The sequence below is a fragment of the Dromiciops gliroides genome, chromosome 2 (assembly GCF_019393635.1).
Source record: "Dromiciops gliroides isolate mDroGli1 chromosome 2, mDroGli1.pri, whole genome shotgun sequence".
Lineage (NCBI taxonomy): Eukaryota > Metazoa > Chordata > Mammalia > Microbiotheria > Microbiotheriidae > Dromiciops > Dromiciops gliroides.
Genome location: NC_057862.1, coordinates 356,868,864 through 356,886,664, shown reverse-complemented (window position 1 = coordinate 356,886,664; position 17,801 = coordinate 356,868,864). Strand labels below are relative to the sequence as shown.

The 17,801-nt window shown below is 38.6% G+C and overlaps 2 protein-coding genes across 3 annotated transcripts in view; both read left to right on the top strand.

Moving 5' to 3' along the window:
- RASGEF1C (RasGEF domain family member 1C) overlaps positions 1-17,801 on the top strand; it is a 214,854-nt gene that overhangs the window by 109,006 nt on the left and 88,047 nt on the right. The window lies entirely within an intron of this gene.
- Positions 1,391-2,170, top strand: LOC122740667 (olfactory receptor 11H6-like). Its single transcript, XM_043983160.1, has one exon. It carries the CDS (start codon positions 1,391-1,393, stop codon positions 2,168-2,170), a length of 780 nt encoding a protein of 259 aa, XP_043839095.1.

The following is a 17,801-nucleotide window of genomic DNA, read 5'->3' as shown; positions in this document are numbered from 1 at the left end:
TATATATAAGTATATAAGTATAAGTACTTACTTATATATAAGTATATAAGTATATATAAGTATATAATTACTTATATAAGTAAGTACTTATATATAAGTATATATAAGTAAGTACTTATATATAAGTATATATAAGTAAGTACTTATATATAAGTATATATAAGTAAGTACTTATACATAAGTATATAAGTACTTATATAAGTATATATAAGTATATATGAATAAGTACTTATGTATATAAGTATATATAAGTACTTGTATATATTTATGTATATAAGTATATAAGTACTTATATAAGTACTTATATATAAGTATATAAGTATAAGTACTTACTTATATATAAGTATATAAGTATAAGTACTTACTTATATATAAGTATATATAAGTATATAAGTACTTATATATACTTATAGATAAGTAGATAAGTACTTATATAAGTAAGTACTTATATATAAGTAGATAAGTACATATAAGTATATGTAAGTACTTATGCATGTAAGTATATATAAGTAAGTACTTATATATATATAAGTATATATACATTTAAATAGTATATGTAATTGGACCATATATTACTAGTTAAGCTCTTAAAGCTTAAAACTATGTGATGACTATGGGGGCATAAATGTGCAATAATAAATATGCATACATTATATGTAATATATAATATGATATATAGTATATATAATATGCATATATTATATATACTTATATATAAGTACTTACTCATATAAGTACTTATATACTTATATACATAAGTATATACTTATATATACTTTTATATATAAGTACTTATATACTTATATAAGTACTTACTTATATATACTTATATACTTATATAAGTATCTTTCCTTGGACAAATCACTTAGCACCCTTGTGCCTCAGTTTCCTTAGCTGAAAAATTAGATCATTGCCCTAGATAGCTTCAAAGATCCCTTGTAGGTGTAAATGTATTTTTCTATGAACTCTGGTCATCTTGGGTTGCTGAGTTCATGTCCTTTGTAAAGACTAAATGTGTTCTGCTGGAAAGGCAGCCAGGAGTGTGAGTATGATATGCTTTCCCTCAGAAATCAGCTACAGCTGGCACTATTCTGGAGTAAATTTATGATACTAGTTTGCCTTCAAATTTAGCAGAAATCTGCTTAATCCTGATACTAATCCTTCCACTGGGGTATGCACGTCCCATAGGAGCTAAGGACAGGACATCTAGTTTCAGAATGGGCCAGTGTGCTTCCCCATGAAATTTAAACTTTCCTCTTAGGATGCTTACTTGGAAACAAGATAGTTTGTGTCATTTTTGTCTGTCTTTTCCACAGTTTTGGAGCCTAACCAGTCAATCACACACACTGTGACTGAGTTTGTCCTCCTGGGTTTTCCTGGTCACAGGGAAATGCAGAATCTCCTCTTCTCCTTGATCTTAGTGGTATACATCTTGACTTTGTTGGGGAATGGAGCCATTGTCTGTGCAGTGAAGTGGGACAGGCAGCTCCACACACCCATGTACATCCTCTTGGGGAACTTTGCTTTCCTTGAAATATGGTATGTGTCTTCTACTGTTCCCAACATATTGGCCAACTTCCTATCTGAGACCAAAACCATCTCCTTCTCCGGCTGCTTCTTCCAGTTCTACTTCTTTTTCTCCCTGGGTACTACAGAGTGTTTCTTCCTATCAGTCATGGCATATGATCGGTACCTACCCATCTGCCAACCACTACACTACCCCACCATCATGACAGGGAGGTTCTGTGCCACCTTGATATCTGCCTGTTGGGTGAGTGGATTCCTATGTTACCCAGTTCCCATTGCTCTTATATCCCAGTTGCCCTTCTGTGGCCCTAACATCATTGATCACTTTGTCTGTGACCCAGGCCCATTATTTGCACTCATCTGTGTACCTGCTCCTCTTATTAAACTCATCTGCTACACTTTCAACTCCATGATTATCTTTGGGCCATTCCTCTCCATCCTTGGATCCTACACCCTGGTCCTCAGAGCTGTTTTGCGTGTTCCCTCTGGTGCTGGCCGGCATAAAGCCTTCTCCACATGTGGATCCCATCTGGTGGTTGTGTCTCTATTCTATGGCACCCTCATGGTGATGTATGTAAGCCCAACATCATGGAATCCATCTGGGATGCAAAAGATTGTCACACTGGTGTATGCAGTAAATTAAACCCTCTAATTTACAGTCTACGAAACAAGGACATGAAAAATGCCCTGAGGAAAGTCGTAGAACAATTGAAAATTAGCCAAAGTTCATGAGAATTATTTGAAGGGGAAGATGACCATGAGATTACTCTTTGGATCTGCTTCAATACTTTGAAGGATCTGAGATCTCATATTTCCTTAACCACTGCAAATCACAACCTAACATGCCTTTTCATCCTGTGATTTCTTCTTTTTTAATCTCAGGCTTCTCTAATAGAGGAACTAGTAAGTACACCAAAGGCTTTCCTTTGGTTCTTTCTGACAACCAAGTAGAGGGAGTTCAAATCCATTAATAATTTTGAATAAATTTAAATATGGGTGGAATTACTTTCTTGAAAGAGAGGGAAAGGAAAGGAAAAAAAAGACTATAAAACAATGGTTTACTCTGCTAAGTCAAACCCCACACACTGGGGAGGAGAGGAGGGGCAGCATCTCCTACGCATGGTTGTAGGACTGGATCCCCATTAGCCAGTCTACTCATTAGATTGAGTATTATACTCTATAGCTAGGTAGCACAGTAGATAGAAGTCAGGGCCTGAAATCAGTGAGATTTGAGTTCAAATCCAGCTTCTGATATGCCTAGTGGAGTGACCCCAGGCAAGCTACTTAATCCCTATCTGCCTTAATATACTCAACTGTAAAATGGAGATAATAACAGCATCTACCTCAGAATTGTTGTGAGTAGCAAATGAGACAATATTTGTAAATCCTTTTACACAGTACCTGGCAAAAATTAGGAATTATATAAATACTTTTATCTTCCCTTCCTATTAAAATCCATAATCATAAGCTGTTCCCAGAAACATTAATTTTTTAAAAAATTTCATAGCAACATTCTTCCAGTGATGCTATAAGACTATGAATCCTGAAATATAGTCCCCAAATAATCAAAATTATGAATGCCTAGAGAAAAAAATAACAGAAATATAATGCATATAAGCAATAATAATGATAACAAGCTATTGAATATTATCAAGAATTATTTAAGTGGAAGAAGTGGCATAAAAAATATCATTCAGGATGTATCTGATTAGAAAAGAAGTGTGTCTGTCACCTAATTTAACTGAGGTATAACAGACAGTCTTTTGGGGAAGTGATTTTCCCAAAGTCCCAGAGCACAGTTTCCTAGGATGGATTCAAAAGAGATGCTGAGAAGCCAAGTATTCTCACAAAAATTTCAATTACACATTCTTCAAATAAAGGAAAGACATCCTATCTACAAGTCTCATACTCATTTCCAAGAATTTTCCCCCTGTAGAAACTGTTGAGGAGAGCCTAAATTGCCTTTTCCTGCAAGCTCTGAGAGAGATTTAGTCCCTAAAAACTCAATAATAACAGGAATAATATTTTAGTTAGAAGTTATATAACACCTCTAATCAGACACTGTGCTAAGGACTTTAACAATATTATCTCTTTTGATCTTTACCAAAACCCAAGGAGGTAGATGTTATTATCATCCCCACTTATACAGTTGTGAGGAAACTAAGACACATAAACCTCGGTGACTTTCCCCAAGTTCACACAGTTGGTAAATGTTTGAGGCAGAATTTGCATTTTCTTCCTGACTCTAGGCCCAGTACTCTATCTACTATACAACCTAGCTACCTCAATAGTTCCATTATCAAATGTTATGACTCCCATAGAATGTTAGTTTCTTGAAGGCAGGGACTCTTTCATTTATGTCTTTATAGCCCCCAACACCTAGCACAATGCCTTGCACATAATGGGTCTTAATAAATCTTGGTTGATTTTTTAAAAAAATGAACAAGGACCAGGAGCAGCTAGGTGGCATAGTGCATAAAGCACTGGCCCAGGATTCAGGAGGACCTGAGTTCAAATCCAGCCTCAAACACTTGACACTTACTAACTGTGTGACCCTGGGCAAGTCACTTAACCCTCATTGCCCTGCCCCCCCCAAAAAAAATTAACAAGGACCATGAATTTATTTCTGTAGGGATTAAATTTAGCTTCCTTCATATTTGTTACTCAAAAAAGGCAATTTCCCTTCTATGATATATATCAAGGTGAAATTCCAAAGAAAATTATGCAAAGGAGGCAGCTAGGTAGCACAGTGGATAAAGCACCAGTCCTGGGTTCAGGAGGACCTGAATTCAAATCCTGTCTCAGACACTTGACACTTACTAGCTGTGTGACCCTGAGCAAGTCAGTTAACCCTCATTGCCCTGCAAAACAAACATACAAAAAAATTATGCAAAGTTTAAATACCAAAAGCAGACTTGTGCCAAATAATTAACACCTGCAGGTCAGATCAGCCACTGTAAGGCCAGCACATCCAAAATGGAGGAGATAGCTTTTGGTTATGATCACACTCTAAATAGAGAGGAGGGGTGGAGCCAAGATGGCAGAGGCAAGATGGCACATTAAACACACAGAGCTCCTGACTCAATTACCCCCCAAAACAGCAATAAATCAAGCCCTTGAGTGGCAAAACCCACAAAAAGATGCCTGAGATTATTTTCCAGATTAAAGGGGGCCATACTGGACTGCAGGAAGAGTCCAACCCCATAATCCGGTAACAAAGAATCCAAACACGAGGCACAAGAGGAACTTACCCCAGAGCGTCCAAATCAGCTGCAGCACCAGTGTCTTCTACAACTAAGCTTACTGTCCGGTGAGAGGGCTGAACAGCTGACCAGGGGTGAAAGTGCAGGGGTGTCTGTGGAACCTAAGGAGGAATTCAGCTATCGCACCCCAGCAGGGAACCAGGAAGTAATCCTAAACAGAGGGAGGCCCAGATGGGGGAGGAGTACATGTTCCTCAAAGCTAAGAACCACATTAGCTGGCTGGCTGGTTAACTAGCAAATAAACTTGAGGTTACATTCAGACCAGAGAACAGGCCAGGTGAAAGAAAAAGCTTCCCTCCTTCAAACAAACTGAAACACCTGGGTCCCTCTGAAGCTTGGTACAGTGTAGCTTGGAAGTAGGGCCCCACAGTCAAGTAAAAAATAGCAAGATGAGCAAACAAAGAAAGTTGAGACTAATAGAAAGTTTCTTTAGCAACAAGGAAGATCAAGGTGCACCCTCAGACAATGATCACACTCTAAATAACAGAGGAATGTGTAGAGAGTAATCTGACCTGGTACCAGGTGACAGAAGGCTCTCAGGAGGAACCTAACACAAAGATTTCCCCCAGAATCTGATTTTATTGTATTTCTAATAACCCTCAGATGTCAATCTACCCAAAGTAAATAAGATGAATGAACAAGAAATAATACAGCCAAGTAGCCACAGCCACAGCAGCAGCTTTGAGAGCTCTCAGCCCAGAAATGGTGAGGTGAGGGTGAGGGGTCAGATAATTGATCAGAAAAGGATTACAGGGACTCTTTGCTGGAACTGAGTACAGCTGGTACTAAGTGGCAATTCTATTGCCCTTACAGAGTTCTGAGTCACAATTCCAAGCCCAAGAAGAGCACTAGGAGCCCTGGTTGTAGTTACAGGAAAAAGAGAATGCTAGCATTTGTGGCTGCATGGGACTGGAGTGCTTCCTGGGTAAAGACCAGAGTGCAAACCAGGAGAACATTGACTCTATCTCCCCCAGAATCACACCACCATGAAAGAAGCAAAAACTTACGGATCCCCAGAACTAGCTCTGAAAACAGCAGCACAAAAAAGCCTGAAGCTTTGGATAGTGTTTCCACAACACCTGTGTAAGCAAATCCCAATGTTAACTTAAAGTTCAAAGCCACCTGGGGGCAGCTAGGTGGTGCAGTGGATAAAGCAGGAGAACCTGAGTTCATATCCAGCCTCAAACACTTGACACTTACTAGCTGTGTGACCCTTGGCAAGTCACTTAACCCTCATTGCCCCCCTCCCCCCAAAAAAAGCTCAAAGCCAAGAAATAGACTGGAAAATAAGCAAACAACAACAAAAAGAGAGTTTTGAACATAAAAAGCTACTACAGAGGCAGGGAAGACGGAGACACAAACTCAGAACAAGACAATGTAAAAACAGCTACAAACAAAGATTCAAGAAAAAATTGTATTTGAACCCAAGCCCACCAAGAATCCCTGGAACAGTTAAAGAAAGAGCCAAGAGTAGTAGAGGGAAAACCAGGGGAAAGAAATGAGAGTTATCTAAGAAAAATGTTTTTTTTTTCCCTAATGGATTATGCTCAATTTCATTGGGTAGGTAAATCCTGGTTATAATCCTAGCTCCTTCCAGAATATCATATTGCAAACCCTCTGCTCCTCTAGAGTAGAAGTTGCTAAATCTTGTGTAATCCTAACTACAGTTCTACAAAATTTCTCCTTGACCTCTGAGTTCTGGAATTTGGCTATAATGTTCCTGGGAGTTTTTGTTTTGAGATCTCTTTCAGGAAGTAATCAGTGGATTCTTTCAATGTCTATTTTACCTTATGGTTATAGGATATTAGGGCACTTTTCTTTTATAATTTCTAGAAGTATCATGTCCAGGTACTTTTTTATCATGATTTTCAAATAGACAATAATTCTTAAATTATTTCTCCTTCATCTATTTTCCAGATCAGTTGTTTTTCCAATGAGATATTTCACATTTTATTCTATTTTTTCCATTATTTTGATTTTATTTTATTATTTTTTGATGCCTCATCTAGTAATTAGCTTGCACTTGCCAGATTCTAATTGTTAAGGAGTTGTGTGTTTTTTTCAGTTAGCCTTTTACTTCCTTTTCCATTTGGCCAAGGACTTATTTTATTCAGTAAATTTTTGTACATTTTTCCATTTTTTGTTGCTCCATTTTTCAAACTGTTGGTCCTTTTTTGTGATTCTCTCATGCAATAAAATTATGAAGAGAATTAGCAGCTTGGTAAAAGAGGTTCAAAAATGCACTAAAGAAAAGAATTTCTTCAAAAAAAAAAAAGAATTGGCCAAATAGAAAAAGAGGTACAAAATCTCACTGAACAAAATAATTTCTTAAAAATTAAACTTGGGGGGCAGCTAGATGACTCAGTGGATAGGGCACTGGCCCTGGAGTCAGGAGTACCTGAGTTCAAATCCAGCCTCAGACACTTAACACTTACTAGCTGTGTGACCCTGGGCAAGTCACTTAACCCCAATTGCCTCACTAAAAAACAAACAAAAAAAATTTAATTTGGGGGCCAGCTAGGTGGCACAGTGGATGGATCACCGGCCCTGGAGTCAGGAGTACCTGGGTTCGGGTCTGGCCTCAGACACTTGACACTTGTTGACTGTGTGACCCTGGGCAGGTCACTTAATCCCAATTGCCTCACTAAAAAAAAAAAAAATTAAAGTTGGGCTCTGACACCTATCAGATTGGCTAATATGACAAAAAGGAAAATAATAAATCTTGGAGAAGCTGTGGAAAAATTGAAACACGAATGCATTGTTGGTGGAGCTGTGAACTGATCCATCCATTCTACAGAGCAATTTGGAATTATGCCCAAAGGGCTAGAAAGCTGTGCATACCCTTTACCCAGCAATACCACTATTGGGGAGGGGAGGAGGGGAAGGAGGGAGAAAATTTTGAAATTGGAAATATTATAAAAACAAATGTTGAAAACTATCTCTACATGTAACTGGAAAATAATAAAATACTTTTATTTATTTATTTTTAAAAATTAGAGTTGGGCAAGTGTAAGCTAAAGACTCCATGAGACATCAAGAAACAATAAAACCAAATCAGCAGAATGAAAAAATAAAAGAAAATGTGAAATATCTCATTGGAAAAACAACTAACCTGGGAAATATATCAAGGTGAGACAATTTAAGAATTGTCGGACTACCTGAAAGCCATGATAAAAAAAAAAAAAAAAAAGGTGGGGCAGCTAGGTGGCACAGTGGATAGAGCACCGGCCCTGGAGTCCTGAGGAGTACCTGAGTTCAAATCTGGCCTAAGACACTTAACACTTACTAGCTGTGTGATCCTGGGCAAGTCACTTAACCCCCATTGCCTCAAAAACAAAAACAAAAACAAAAACAAAAAAACCTGCCTTGATATCTTAAATCCAGAAGGCAAAATAGAAACTGAAAGAATCCACCAATTACCTCCTGAAAGAGATCCCAAAATGAAAACTCCCAGGAATATTTTTTCCAAATTCTACAGCTCCCAGGTCAAAGAGAAAATACTTCAAGCAGCCAAATACTTCAAACAACTCAAGTATTGTGGAGTCACAGCCAGGATAACACAAGATTTAGCGTCCAACTTAAAGAAGTGGAGAGCTTGGAATATGCTATTCCAGAATGTAAAGGAGCTAGGACTACAACCAAGAATCACCTATCCAACAAAATTCAGTCTAATCCTTTGAGGTGGGGAAATGTATATATAATGAAATGCAGAACTTTCAAACATTTCTGATGAAAAGACAAAAACTGAGTAGATAACATTCAAACACAAGATTCAAGAGAAGCATGAAAAGGTAAACAAAAGATTCAATAAAATTAAACTGGTTACATTCTGATGCAGGAAGATGATACATGTAACCCCTGAGAACATTATCATTATTATATCAGTTTGAAGAATTCTACATAGACAAAAGGCATGGATGTGATACAATTATGTTAGCATGCTCTCCAGAAAAATGAAGGGGTGAGAAAAAAGAATTCACTGGGAGAAGGGAGAAGGGAGAGAAAGAATGAGAGGAATCTTCTCACATAAAAGAATCATACAAGGAAGAGCTTTTACAATGGAGGAGAAAATGGAGGGTAGCAGGTAATACTTGAGCCACACTCTCATCAGAATTGGTTCAAAGAAGAAAGAATATATATACACTAACCTATATCAAATTGCTTGCTGGCATTGGGAAGGGGAAGGTAAGGGAGGGTGGGAGAAAATTTTGGAACTCAAAAAAATATCTTTACATATATTTGGGGAAATGTAGCTTTAAAAAAAAAAAGAATATGTATATGCACACTCAGTTGCATATTAGAAATGTAACTTGTCCAATAGGGAAATAGGGGGAAAGGAACAAAGGAGATGGTTAAAGGGAGGGCATATTAAGAGAGGCACTGGTCTGAAGCAAAATTGAATTCTGAGGGGGGACAGGATAAAAAGAGAGAGAAGAAGAAACAAAAGAAAATGGGATGGAAGGAAATACACAGTAATAATAACTATTAATGTGAATGAAATGAAACAGAAGCATATAGCAGAATAGATCAGAAAGCAAAATCCAACAATATGTTATTTATAAGGGACACACTTGAAACAGAAAGATACACAAAGAGTTAAAATAAAGAGCTGGAGTAGAAACTAATATGCTTCAGTTGAACTAAAAAAGGAAGGGGTAGCAATCATTATTTCAGACAAAGCAAAAGCAAAAATAGACCTAATTAGAAGGGATAATCAGAACACTCACACACACCCAACTGGGTGGAGTAATCTATTTAATCTGGGTAGTAAATGAGCCTAACACTCATCAGAATTGGTTCAAAAGGGGCAGCTAGGTGGCGCAGTGGATAGAGCACCGGCCCTGGAGTCAGGAGTACCCAAGTTCAAATCCAGCCTCAGACACTTGTGACCCTGGGCAACTCACTTAACCCCAATTGCCTCACTAAAAATTAAAAAAAACAAAGACATCAAGATGGAAGGGAAACAGTTAACAATAGAAATCACGAAAAAGAGAAAAGGGGGAAACATTGTACAAAAAATATTTATAGCAACTCTTGGTGGAGGCTAAGAATTGAGAATCAAGGGAATGTTCATGACTTGAGGAATGATGGAAGAAGCTGTGGTATATGATTGTGGTGGAATGGTATTATGCTATAAGAAATGACAAACAGTATGATCCCAGAAAAACCTGGAAAAACTCATGAACTGATATATAGTGAAGTGGGCTGAGCTGGGAGGATATTGTACATAGTGACAGCAGTATTATTCAATGAGCAATTGTGAATGACTTAACTACTCTCAGCAATGCAGTCATCCAAGACAACCCCAAGGGACTAATGATGAAGCTTACTATCCACCCCCATAGAAAAAACTGATAAAAAGAGCTCTTGTGGATTGTACATAGATAACCTAGTTGCTGTGTTGTGGAGGGGGGAGGAAAGGGAGGGAGGGAGAAAAATTTGGAACTCTAAATCTTATGAAAATGAATGTTGAAAACTACCCTTATATGTAACTGGAAAAAATAAAATAAATGTTGCAAAAAAAAAAAAAGAAGAAGAATCAGGGAAACTATATTTTGCTAAAAGGTACCATAGACAAAGAAGTAATAACAATTTTTTTCTGCAAGTTGATCTGATAAAGGCTGATTCCTCAAATACATACTGAGCATAAAATGAATTCAAATTTATAAAGATACAGGCCATTCCCTATTGATAAGGGTTCAAAGGATATAAACAGGAAATTCCCAGATGAAGAAATCAAAGCTATCTATAATCATATGAAAAAACATGCTCTAAATCACTTTGATTAGAGAACTACAAATTAAAATAACTCTGAGGTTCCACCTCACACCAATCAGAAATGACAAATGCTGGAGGAGATGAGGGAAAAATAGGTACACTAATAAACTCTTGGTGGAGTAGTGAACTTATCCAAATATTCTGGAAACAATTCAGAAAAAGTCTCAAAGAGCTATAAAACTGTGCATATATTTTGGGCCAACAATACCACTACTAGGTCTGTATCCCAAAGAGATGAAAGAAAAAGAAAAAGGAGATAGATAGATAGATAGATAGATAGATAGATAGATAGATAGATAGATAGATAGATAGATAAACTATTTGTAGCAACTCTTTTTATGGGGACAAAGAATTGGAAATTATAGGGATGTTCATCAATTAGGGAATAGCTGAACAAGTTGTGGCATGTAATTGTGATAGAGTACTATTGTGCTGTAAAAAATGACCAGTAGGATATCATAAAAACCCATGAAGAATAAAATGAACTGATGCAAAGTGAAGTTAGTAGAAATAGGAAAACATTGTACACAGTAGCAGCAATATCGGAGAGTGATCAACTATGAATGACTTAGCTTATCTCAGCAATACAATGATCCAAGGCAATTCCAAAAGACTTATGGTGAAAAATGCTATTCATTTTCAAAGAAAGAGCTGATGCAATCTGAAAGCAGATTGATGAGTATTTTTTTAATTTATTTATTATGCTCGGTATTTTGGGTCTGTGTTTTCTTTTGCAACATAGTTATATGGAAACGTTTTGCATGATTGTAATGCATTATCTATATTAAATTACTAGCCTTCTCAAGGAGGGTGGAGTAGAAAAAGAATTTTTACATTAAATTTTTTTATTTACATGTAATTAAGAAAAAATAAGATCAAATGTCAAAAAAGGTGGCTTGCTATCCATTGCACTCTGTTGCCTCAAAGATACACTTATTGTCGTAATATTAGCTTCCTACCACTACCTGAGTTTGTGTTCTGCCCAATTTTGATTAGTCCCTAAGACAGTTAATTTTCTTGACTTGGAACTTACCCCTTTAACTAACAAGTGCATCTATCTGCAACTTCTCCCATCATCCCCCAGAACAATAGTTTTGCTCCTAAACCAAGGAAATCTACTTACCTTCCCTAACTTAACTTAGTTAAGAGGAAGCATTTTTTCTCAAAGACTTCCCTGCTCATGACTAGTAGTTTTCCCTAGAACATAGTAGCTAGAGAGGAAAGTAGGTCAAAGAAATCTAGGAGGAAAACTGTCATTGTTGTTGTTGTTGAGTCACTAGTGTCCAACTCTTTAATTCTTCATGACCCCATGGACCATGAATATGCCACCTAGCTGCCAGATATATTATCTATGCCTACACTTAAAAATATGTCTATATCAATACCTATACCTATATTATCTAAATCATTTATACCTATATGTGGATCTTGACTATATCTACACTTATCTCCATCTCTCTTGTCCTCCATACCACCCTCTCTCCCTCTCTTCCTTTCCTCCTCCATCCCTCTCTCCCTCTCTGTTTTTCTCTTGCTCCTCTTTTCTTCACCACCACCCTTGATCTGGATCTAGGATTTCATCAGTTTAGGAAACTCCCAAATGAGAAATCTGAGGAAAATCCTTCTACAAATAATTCTTTTTATTGTTGTTTACTCATTGTTCAGCCATGTCTGACTCTTCCTGATCCCTTTTGGGGTTTTCTTGGGAGAGATAAGGGTTTGCCATTTCCCTCTCCAGCTCATTTTACACATGAGGAACTAAGGCAAATAGGGCTTAGTGATTTGACCAGAGTCACCTAGCTAGTAAGTGTCTGAGACCAGATTTAAACTCATGAAGATGAGTTTTCCTGACTACAGGCCTGACATTCTATCTACTGTACCCTCCTAGCACAGTATATAACCTTGTAAAGTTTGCAAAGCACTTAACAAATATGATCTAGTTTATCCTCACAACAACCCTGAGAGGTAAGTGCTATCATTCCCAATATTATAGATGAGGAAACTGAAGCAGACAGAGTATGAATGAATTGCCCAGGGTCACACCACTAGTGTGTATGAGGTCTGATTTCAACTAAGGTCTTTCTAACTCCAGATTCAGTGCCCTATCCATTGGGTCACCCAGCTGTATGTAGTCTTAGAGAGTTGCCTCAGAGTAATGAAAAGTAAAGTGATATGCCTAGGGTAACAGACAGAATGTGTCAGAGACAGAACTCAAACGCTGGTCATCTTCACCCCAACACTATGCCAGTCTGCATGCATGGGCCAGTATTGCAATGGGTAGTGATTGACTATGGCTCAGAAGATATCTAAATAACAACAATGAAACAGGAAAAAAACCACAACTCATATTAACATTGTTTGACCAATTAATTCAGTCCAATAACCATTTTGTCCATTGCATTTGAAGTCCAGGGGGAGATCATCTGAAACTAAGGAGATAAGGGGAGGAATGGAAGAGAAGGGAATAAACATTTATATTACAATTACCATGTTCCAGGAACTGATATAAAAGCTTTTTATTTTTTACAAATATTCTCTCATTTCAACTTCATAAAAATACTTCGAGCTAGGTGTTATTATTATTCCCATTTTATTGATGAGGAAACTGAGAATGTTAAAAGGAAGATATTTAATTTAAGATTTTCATACCTACATTGCTACCCATTTTGTGAGCTCCTTAAGGGCTGGCACTGTTTCTGCCTCCATTAGTATCCCCAGGACTTAGTACAGTGGTAGGCACCTAGTAGCCACTTCATAAATGCTTGTTGATTTGTTCTTGACTAAACAAATAGCTTGCTCCTTGGAAGAAAAGCTTTGGCAAATGTGTACAGCATACTAAAAGGTGAAGTTTAGTAAGTTAGAGAATGAATACAGGGTGTACCATAAGTCATAGTGCAGTTTTAAGCTATTAAAGCTTAAGTAGAATATATTATGTATTGGAATTTTTGTTGTGTTTTGTTTTGTTTTTAAGTGAGGCAATTGGAGCTAAGTGACTTGTCTAGGGTCACACAGCTAGTAAGTGTCAAGGTTCTGAGACTGGATTTGAACTCAGGTCCTCCTGAATCCAGGGCTGGTGCTTTATCCACTGCGCCACCTAGTTGCCCCTATATTAGAATTTAATAGAATAGAAGCTATTAAAGCTTAAATAGAATGTAAGCTGCTAGAGGGCAGGGGATTGTTTTTTCTTTGTACACTTAGAATTTAACAGTTTAGTTAATGGGGCTGTTTCTGCACTAAGACTTTTGGGACACTCTGTATCTACCTAAAAGACGCTTATGGCCTAAGAACCCTAATGCTAATCAGTCGGGCAGTTGATCTTCTTAAGTACCTACTATGCGCAGGGCCCTGTTCTGGTCACTGAGATGGGGGCAGGGAATGGATGACTTCAATTTAATTCTATTTACTTATTAAATGCCTGTTGAGGACTAGTCACTCTGTTAAAATTCTGGAGAGACAAAGACAAAACAAAATAGCCCTTGCTCTCTAGGAACTTATATTCTATGAGGGGAAAATAATATGTGCACAAATAAGTAAATATCAAATGAATAGAAAGTAATTTTCTGGGAACAATGAATCCCACTCATATCAGGGATAGATCAGGACACTGGGCCTCTCACTGTATGGGAGCTGAGACAAGACAGTCACATAAAATGTAAGTTTATGACTTATATAAAATAGAAGGTTTAAGACTTGTGTGAACTGATGTAGCACAAGGAGCAGAAAGAAGAAAACCGTTTATACAATGATCATCCTCACAGGAGTAACATTGAAGGATGTGAAACAGAGATCAAGTACTGACCGCTCTTCACTTCTGAAGACTTCACTCTGAACCTCCATCCTGAGGGCAAAGAGGTGGGGGACTGCAGGGAAATGCACAGTGAGGCATGCATTTTGTTAGATGTGTTGGTTCGGTTTTTAAATGTACTTCGTGGCAAGAGAGGGCGCTGTTTGGGAATATGAGGAAGTCCTTGGGAAGTCACAGTGGGTTTTTTTTTTAAGTATTGATAAAATATTTTTTAAAAATTGAACAGTTTAAAGGAGTATATGCTAAGCTCCTGGTAAATGAAGAAGTAGCTTTGAAGAAGGGAAAGGGTTCTAGGGGCTGGGGTGTCAGAAAAGTGTCTGTGGTGGAAGCAAGATTAAGTTAGGACTGGAAGGAAGGGTAGGAATCATAGAGAGAGGCACACCTGAGGAATATTGGAAGTGATAAGTTCAGTGGAGACAGATCTTGCTAAAACTGAGGGTTCATGTAGGGGTGTAGTAGAGAGGAGTACTGGAGAGCCCAATTTTTAAATTAAAATTTTTTTTTTGTGGGGCAATGAAGGTTAAGTGACTTGCCCAGGGTCACATAGCTAGTGTCAAATGTCTGATGCCGGATTTGAACTCGGGTTCTCCTGAATCCAGGGCCAATGCATCCACTGTGCCATCTAGGGGCCCCTACCCAAATGTTTTATGTTCAGTGTGGTCTATCCATTTAAACTCATCATAGAGGAGTGACTAGGTCACTTGGTCAGGAAGACATAGGTTCAGATCTCACCTCAGACAAGAGTGTGACCCAATTTTTCCATGACTACTCATGTATAACTTCTTTTGAATTGCTTGAGTTCTTGTGGGTGGGGGGTGGGAATGGAGGGGGTAAGAGAAGTTGGAACACAAAATTTTAAAAAATTGATGTTAAAATTTTGTTTTTACATATATTTTGGAAAATAAAATTCTATTCAAAAAATTATTTGATCATCCTTTCATTTACTCTTTACTTATTTATTTATTCATTCATTCACTCATCTATTCATCCATTTATTTATTTATTTGTTTACTTATGTTTGGTAACCTTAAAGTACTATATAAATGCTATTATTATTACCATTACTACTATTATTATTGGGGGGGGGGCAGGCCAATGAGGGTTAAGTGACTTGCCCAGGGTCACACAGCTAGTGTCAAGTGTCTGAGGCTGGATTTGAACTCAGGTCCTCCTGAATCCAAGGCCAGTGCTTTATCCACTGCGCCACCTAGCTGCCCCTACTATTATTATTTTAATGGGGCCAGAAATACTTTTAGACTCTGGGATAGAGGCCCTCAGGGAAGACCTGAAGTTTACAAGTGGTCTTCCTGGGTCCCAGCCCATTTATTCCAGCCTGTCTGGGATAAGCATACATCTTCTAGCACCATTTCTAATGGCCAATTGTGTGGCAGCGCAGGGAGCCCTGGATGCTAGGACCCCCAGTTCTGCCATTGAACCCCTGGGTGATTCACCAATGCAAATCACTTCCATGGAGAACTCTCAGATTCCTTTCAGGAAGATGGAGGAGGCTGAGTTCCACGGTCTCTAAGTCTTTGATTTTGTGCTGGGGAAGGGTTTCCTACTTCCTCTAGGCCCCCAGGCTTTCAGATAGATTGTCACCATTGCTCGCTCTGGGGTGGAGGTTTAATGTGTCTGGGATGCTAACATTTGGTTTGTGAAGACACAGAATCTTGATGTGGTGACACTTATGTTAGCCCCAAAGACATTTGCTTTTTAAAAAACTCTCTATTTTGTTTTAAATTCTAAAATTACAAAGGCAACAATAATCAAACTCAATAAAATAGAGTGTGGAAGGAAGGAGAGAAAAAGGAAGGAAGGAAGGAAGGAAGGAAGGAAGGAAGGAAGGAAGGAAGGAAGGAAGGAAGGAAGGAAGGAAGGAAGGAAGGAAGGAAAGGAAGGAAGGAAGGAAGGAAAGGAAGGAAGGAAGGAAGGAAGGAAGGAAGGAAGGAAGGATGGAAGGAAGGAAGGAAGGAAGGAAGGAAGGAAGGAAGGAAGGAAGGAAGGAAGGAAGGAAGGAAGGAAGGAAGGAAGGAAGGAAGGAAGGAAGGAAGGAAGGAAGGAAGGAGCAGGTATCAATTTTGCAAGGTTTTCCTCAGGTACCTTTCCATTCCTATTGCCCCATAATGGGGTACCCAGCACACTTAAGCAATGACCTTGCACAAATCCAGCTCTGCCAAAACTACTTGGGCAAATCCAAAATCTTGCTGCATGGGGTTTTTCTATGCCCCTCCTTTCTTCCTCATCTTTTCCCTCCTAGTCCCTCAGCCCTAATCTACAGCTACAGCTACCTAGAAAAACCAAAGGGTTTGAGATGTTTCTATGGCACACACATAACTCAGAAGATGAAAGCTGAATTTAAAAAGGCAACCCAATTGGAAAACTGTTAGGGCTGGGGCAAAGAGATATGAGGGGACTAGCCTGAGGCTCCTACTGCTGAAGAAGCCCCATTCTCTGCTACTCAGCAAAGTCAGAGCTTCTCATTCCTAGGCCAACCAGCTGCCACCTCCTCCTCTTCCTCCATCTTTTTCCTCATCCTTCTCCTCCTTCATTCTCCATCCTTCTCCTCCTCTATCCCTCTTTTCGATCCTCCTCTTCAACCTTCTTCATTCTCTTCTTCTTCCTCTCCATCTTTCTCTTCCTTCCTCTTCCTTCATTCTCCATCCTTCTTCTCCTCCATCCTTCTCTATTTTCTTCCTCCTTCTCCCCCTTCTCCTTCTCCTCCTTCATTTTCCATCCTCCTCCTCCATCCTTCTCCATTCTCTTCTTCCTTCTCCCCTCTCCTCCTCTTCCTCTGTCCTCTTCCTCCTCCTCCCAGAAGATCTTTGTATTAATGTTAACCTGCAGCCCAGCCCTCCCCATCCTCACCCCTCTCCCAACACAAAATTTCTGTAGATCCAGGATCACGTGTTCCTTTAAGAGCTTAAGAGCCTGGATTTCATGTTGGATGGGACCTCAGAGGCCATAAAAATCCAAGCCCCTCACTTTAAAGATAAGGAAACTGAAGCCTAGAGTGGTTCAGTAATTTGCCCAGGGTCACACAGCTAGTAAACATCTAAGATAGGATTTAAACTCAGGTCTTCCCAACTTCAAGTTCAATGGTCTATCTACTGTCTGATGCTGTTTTTCAATGGACTCGAACAAGGAAGGTACTCATTGAAGCTTCAGCAGATTTCAGTTTTTAAAGAAATCTGGGGGCAGCTAGGTGGCGCAGTGGATAGAGCACCAGCCCTGGAGTCAGGAGTACCTGAGTTCAAATCCGGCCTCAGACACTTAACACTTACTAGCTGTGTGACCCTGGGCAAGTCACTTAACCCCAATTGCCTCACCAAAAAACAAAAACAAAAAAAGAAAGGGAAAAAAAGAAATCTGGTGTGATGGGATCCAGTGAGACTACCACTGCTGGATGGGGACTTTAAAAGCCATATAAT